Source organism: Populus euphratica, unplaced genomic scaffold, assembly GCF_000495115.2.
Source record: "Populus euphratica unplaced genomic scaffold, PopEup_1.0 scaffold383.1, whole genome shotgun sequence".
NCBI classification, from domain to species: domain Eukaryota; kingdom Viridiplantae; phylum Streptophyta; class Magnoliopsida; order Malpighiales; family Salicaceae; genus Populus; species Populus euphratica.
The window spans coordinates 275,092-281,666 of record NW_011500175.1 but is presented as its reverse complement, the minus strand read 5'-3'; the positions used below and the strand labels follow the sequence as shown (position 1 = coordinate 281,666).

Sequence of the window (6,575 nt, the reverse complement as noted above, 5' to 3'; positions counted from 1 at the left end):
ATCCGATCCTTCAAGATTTAATTATTATAAACCAATAAAATAAAATTTATTTTATAAAATTAAGCATAGAAATTTCTCAAACACCTGAAGGTCCTTGTGCGTAGACAGACAAAACAACCCAAAGCCCGTACCCACCTAATTGCAATGCTAGAGGGCCAGATTAAAAAAAAAAAAGAAGAAAGAAAGTGAAAGACGAAACGTACACAACCAAAGGTCATTAAAAAAAGGAAATTATTGTGGATTACTCTAAATTGTTTATTGTGGAGGTCTATTGCAATTCCAATTACATCCATATTGTTTACTTAGGAAATGTACAGTACTTCCTCCTTCAGATTTAGTCCTTTTGTAATGGAAAAATATTAGTCTTGGTAAATGAAAATGATAGCTCATCATAGAACATTTCTTCAGACAAAATATTGAGATAGCTTCTACTTATCCACTGCAAGTTTGTCATCGTCATGTATCTTACAACTCTTCACGTATTATATTTTAATTACAAATTTCATTCTCTTTTTGGTGAAATAATGGTTCATAATTCAACAAAAAAAGTACAGATAGCTCTAAATTACATAAATTTAAAATTGAAAAATCAAAACTGGTTTAAAACTACATTAAAAAGCCACACTGGTGTTCATGAAAAAGCAATCTAAAGCTCCTTCGAATATCAGCTACCTACAAATCTTTATCTTTTACGTTTCCACTTGATGCTTTTTGTCTAAGCAAAGAAGGAATACAGCCAGATATAATGTAACACTTTTTTTTTTTAATCATTGATTTTTATATTCTTCAGAAGCAACCAGTGCGTGCCTTTCCATATTTCAGTAGTAGAAATTTATATAATAGAATGAAAAATGGGAAAAAGATATAATGGGCCATGATCATTTCCCTTTCATGTTTCTTTTCTAGAGTTACAGAGTTGTGATGCTCATTTGTCACCCTCTCCAGTGTCTTAACTTCACTGAAAGTTGATGTTTAGGAGAATGAGAGGGAGATGGGAGGGGTCCATGTTTTAAATTGGTATCCAGGTTTGGTATAACTTCACTCACAATCTTTAAGCTTTATATGTCACCTGAAATTTGATATTCACTCACTCTTTTTTCAACTCGACTGCTACCATAGCAACAACATTCTCCATTTTTCAGGTATCTATCAGATCTCTACTACATTGCTGCTAATTCCCACTTTCAGTTTTCTTTTTCCTTTTTCTTTTGATCTTTTCTTTACTTCAGTTTTCTTTTCCGTTGTCTTTTGGCCTGTTCTTTGAGTTGCATTTCTGCAATGTGTTTATATTTGACTTAGTTAATAAGCTTGGCCATGTACTACTGTTTTCTTGGTCCATTTATCGGGCCAATTCTCTTTAAGTTCTAGTATATTGAGATCAAATTTTATTTTCAGTGTCTAAATTTGCTTTGATATATAATGAAAATTGTTTTCTTGTGTTTTTTTTTTCTCTGTATATAATGGAATGTGACTTGTACAGAAAGGATATTGTATGTTTTAAGATACTGTGGTTGCTTTTTCTTGAATATTTGTTAATTACTGAAGTGGGTTTTAATGATTTTGATATTCTCTTACACTTGGCTGTCCATGCATTATGCTGATGATGAGTTGTGCTGCAATTGTTTTTTTTTTTTTTTGAGCATGTAGGCTTTTTATTGGTGTTTGTATCAGATTGTGCTTTTGTTTACTGAAAATGTTGCTGATGAACGCTATGTGGATTGTTGTAGCGAAGTATTAGACAGAGCTTGAAGTTGCGAGATGTCAAATTGTTGTAGAAAAGTTTCCTCCTTAACACAGTTTTTGATCTGTTTCATTTTTGAAGTTGTTGAAATGTATGGGTTGAGCTCTGTTATTTTATGCAGGGCTTCTCAGACACAAGTTTCATTTTACATGATCTAGGTTTCCTGCAATGGGAAAATCTGCGGGAAATTGGATCAAGACTGTAATCTTTAGGAAGAAATCATATAAATCTAGCTTTTCAAATGTAAGTCTCTCTCTTTCTTCTCCCTCTATCTTCCGGTGCATGTGTGTGAGCACAGGCAGGAGTGCAGGCTTGTGTTTTTTTGTTTCAGTATGACTGTGCAAGGTTATATTGATTAAGATGCTCAGGTAATAATAGCAAACTACCAACAGATTCAGTGAAACATATTCGCTGCTTAATTTTTGTATAAACAAATGTAAAAACTTTTATCTTCTGTTTTTTTTTTTTTTTTGTTTCCCAACATGACAACAAAAGCAAGTTCTAATTTTTCAATTACCTTTTTTCATGAAGAGAGCTGCACTGAAGGAGGCATTTGCTGTTTCTAAAGGATCAACTGCTGACTTGACATTGAGTCCTCCTGTAATCTCAGATCCACTATCTCATGTGTCAGATAAAAATGGTAAATATGAGAATCTAATGAAATAGGAACCAGCTTTCCACATGAATAAGCTGTCTTATTGTTCAGAGCACATAGTGCAGATACAGAAGAAACTATGCGGTTGGATTTACCAGACACTTCAGAGGACATCAGGCAAGAGCAAGCTGCCAAAGAGGTTCAGGCTGCTTTCAGGGGCTATTTGGTAGTTTTCTTTTGTGGATATAGTGTGTTTTTGTCAATCCCATGTTAAGAAAATTATAGAGACGAACATTGTTCATTGGCACACAAATGTGAGTTGACGACAAATGCAGTTCTTTGAATTCTCAAAAGGGGTTTGTGGGAGGACGTGAGGAGAACGAGTATAAATGTGGGAATTTATTTTTGAATCACCCAAAATGTAGTCTGAAAAATTACAAGAAAAAACTGAGTTCCTACAGCCACTATATTAAAACATGTATCATCAGAAGGCTATTTAAGTTCTGCCATAACTGATATCTACATTATATGATTGCCTGTTCGAAATGTGATAATTAAATTGTGAATCAAAAGTTGCTGTTCTTATTGTTTTTGCTGATCACAAATTTGCAACAGATTTTCTAGCTTGTCCTTATTCAAGTTATGCAATTTCTCGTTGTTAAGGCTAATACAATACAATTACATATTTGTGAAGGCTCGCAGGTCATTTCATGTCCTCAAGAGTATCGTAAGACTTCAAGCAATCTTTCGTGGACACTTGGTCAGGAGACAAGCTGTTGCTACTTTGCACTGCTTGCAAGGGATTGTTAAGTTGCAGACTCTAATTCGAGGACGAGGGGTTAGAGTTCTGGATAATGGGCAGGAAGCACTCACAAAGGAAAGTCCAGGAAGGTTTCTGGTAATTTCTCGGACAACTCGATTGTTTTCAATCCATATGATGACTCTTGAAGTACCTGCTACTCTGAGCAAAACATTCTGCAATCTATGCCATTCCTCGTTGTTGAAATACTTACAATTGATCAGTGAACAATCTTATTTGTTTTAATCCTTTACCCTTCTCTCCATTTAAAACAATTCAAGCTTTTTGCATAGCATAAAATGTTAACCTTCGTGGTTTCAAGTGCGCGTGTTGTCTAAATAATACGCTTTACTACAACAGGATGATGCTAAGCAAGTTGATCCATTTGAATTAGATACAGCAACCAGGCCTCAGAAACTATATACAAATGCTTTTATCTGTAAGGTACACTCATTTTTTCTAGCTGTATTTTCTGCTTTCTTATATTACATGATAAAGGAGCCGATCGTATTCAATTTTACTTATTCAGCTTCTAGCTTCATCATCCACTGCTATGCCCCTGAACCTCCATTATGATTTGGCCGAACAAAACTCAGCTTGGAACTGGCTTGAACGGTGGTCCAAATTCCTTTTCCAGGAATCATTTCCTCAGAAAAAGCGGGGTTTTGACACAAGGACTAGTTTAAAGCAGCCCAGCACTCAAAGCATGCATAACGATGGCAGGCAGAAGCGAGGTGTGTGGAGGATTCCTGCTGACAATAACTCATTGCGTTCTGTTACTGAGTTTGGAAGGCCTAAGAACAACATGAGAAAACCTTGGAGTAATCAAACAAAATCAGCACAGGAAAACCCTCCAAGTGAACTTGAGAGGGTAAGGAAAAGTTTAAGGAAAATCTCTGCATCCAGCCCAGGGGCTCCTGATGGCTCAGAAACTGTGACTGAAAAGCCAAAGCTAAGCCCAATAAAGGTGCCAGGATCTCCTACTCGTGATGTTCTCATGAATATCACAGATAATCCTTCGAATAAGACGAGTGATCCCATGGTTTCATTGACAAAAGATTTAGAAAAAGTTGAGACAGAAACTTCTCCTAAACCATTGACAACGAAGGAGACGGTTAGTTTGCAGAATGAGAAGCTGCCCAATGCTCAGTTTAATAATCTGGAAAGTAGTGCTGATAACATTCACGTGGTGGTTGAGGATATAAATTCCAAGGAGGAATGTAGCAAGGATAGTAAGACAACTAGGAGGAGAAGATCTTCAACAAAACAGGAATATCAAGATAGTGTCCCACAGAACGCAACAACAGTTCCAAGCTATATGGCGGCAACTGAATCTGCAAAAGCAAAACTTAGAGGACAAGGATCTCCAAGGATTGTTCAAGATGGGGTTGAATATTTTTTGATCCGGACGCATTCTCTTCCAGCCAGCAAGGATGGCGAATTGAAATTAGTGTCACCCCAGACACAGAGGAAAGTCCATACAAACAACAAGGGCAGAAGCAGAGTTGACAGATTATTGTTTTCCACTAAAGATGGTAATGGTAAGAATTCATGAGTATTCTTAGTTATGTTATGCCGTTATCACTTATGGGACAGGTTTGGGGCATGTACCAGACTGCCAGTTCCAGAATCGTGGAATTTTGAAATTTTAGCCTTTGCTGCTTGTCCTTCGTTGTCTAATGTTGTCGCTGGCGAGGGCTGAGGGAGAATCTGTTTCTCATTCTCGAACTGCATGTGCTTTCTAACTGGCAAATTAATCTTAAAATGCAACTTTTCTTTTTTCTTTTTTCCTTTCAATATGTGAACGTATAATCCATTGACTTCTGTCACCACTACAAGCCCTTTCTTCCTGCATATCCACCAAAACAACAGTGTGTGCTTAACAGTTGCCTTTCTCTGATATATCTGTGGTGCTATCAAATTGAGTTTGAAAGTTTTAGCGTTTTGGATTTTGTGATGATTATTCGTTTCATTTTCAGAGAAGGTGAGCCAGCCAGCATGGAGGAGGTAAATCTTTCAGCAGTTGCTGCGAGGGAAGGCGACTTATCTTATATTTAATTGGTATAAAATGCACTGGTGATCTCCTAAATTTATTTGCTTTTGGTGTGTGCTTGAGTGAATTTATAGTCAAGGCTTTATTATTAAAGGTGTTGGTTTCTCGCACCATCATGTGTACTTTATTTGATTACCTGTTTCCTCTGTTGCTGCAAGATGTAAGGAACACTTCAGTGCTTTTAAATCATGTTGTTATCGAAATAAATATTCAGGGTTAATATATTATTTATGATTTCATCTTGAATCATCGTTTTCTCCAAACTTGGCATGATGAGTTTGTCTTGTCGGTATGAGCCAAACACCTTGTACACATGAACTTTTTTGTCCTACAAATGACGAGTCCTCCCATGTATGATGCTACCTTTCACTAAATGATGCTAATAATTAAAGCTCATGAGTGTTGGAAATTATGTTACTTGAAGTCATAAGGGATGAATATTGATGGGAAAAAAAAACTAGCCATTTGGGCGTAACAACTAGGCAAGAACTACCAGGATTGCTTGTTTTGAAAGTAATTGTAACATGTCAAAATCTCTTGTACAAAGTCTCTTGATTGGTCTGAAAAATATATTCAATTTAAACTAACCATTTGTTATTTGTTGTACTAACACTCTTTTGTTGTTTTTACTGGCCGAGAAAAAGGCCCCTAGCTTTCAACCATTAGGTAAGCCATGTGATTTTTAACAAGCAGGGCCAATGCCACCCTTACCATAAAAGATTCAGAAAAACACTGCCTATTTACCTCTTCACTATTATATTGAACTTTTCTCCCTCTTTAATCTCTCTATTTATTTTCTATCCTCACGATTAAAGGTTACTACTTGCAAGGAACTTATTTTGCTGAAAAGTATCAAGTCCAACATCGAAGCCCAACACTCAAGCCTAGTATCAGTCATGTCATCTAATATGTCTTTAAAGCTTTAACAACTTTATCAATGATATGATCTATGAAAAAAATTAAACAAAAATTAGTTTTTTTTAATCTTATGTATATTTTTAAGAATTTTTTCATAACCAACAATATAAAAACTCTATACAAACAAGTAACTAATATTCCCATCAATATATCATCTCCCATATATCTTTACTAGTTTGTCTAATAAAAAAGAGTACTTATTAAAGCTGTTCAACTATTTAGGAGCAACTTATAACTGCTTTCTTGTCACCACGTAGCATATAATTATTCACCCCACGAACTATTTTACCATATCTAATAAAAAAGAGTACTTATTAAAACTGTTCAACTATTTAGGAGCAACTTATAGCTGCTTTCTTGTCACCACGTAGCATACAATTATTCACCCCACGAACTATTTTACCAGATCACAAATAATTTCACTTTCTAGAAAGGATTGGATATAATGATATAAACCAGAATATACATG

General features: G+C 35.6%; 1 protein-coding gene across 2 annotated transcripts; it reads left to right on the top strand.

The window, feature by feature from the left end:
- Positions 1-900: 900 nt before the first annotated feature.
- On the top strand, positions 901-5,419 carry LOC105111435 (protein IQ-DOMAIN 31-like). 2 transcript variants are annotated; one of them, XM_011006779.1, is made up of 9 exons: positions 901-1,142; positions 1,728-1,771; positions 1,863-1,984; positions 2,273-2,381; positions 2,462-2,562; positions 3,031-3,234; positions 3,496-3,579; positions 3,665-4,676; positions 5,115-5,419. In XM_011006779.1, exons 3-9 carry the CDS (start codon positions 1,910-1,912, stop codon positions 5,144-5,146), a joined length of 1,617 nt encoding a protein of 538 aa, XP_011005081.1. In that variant the 5' UTR covers positions 901-1,142; positions 1,728-1,771; positions 1,863-1,909; the 3' UTR covers positions 5,147-5,419. The 2 variants fall into 2 exon arrangements, with proteins under 2 accessions (XP_011005081.1, XP_011005080.1); XM_011006778.1 differs by lacking the exon at positions 1,728-1,771.
- The last annotated feature ends 1,156 nt before the right edge of the window (positions 5,420-6,575 follow it).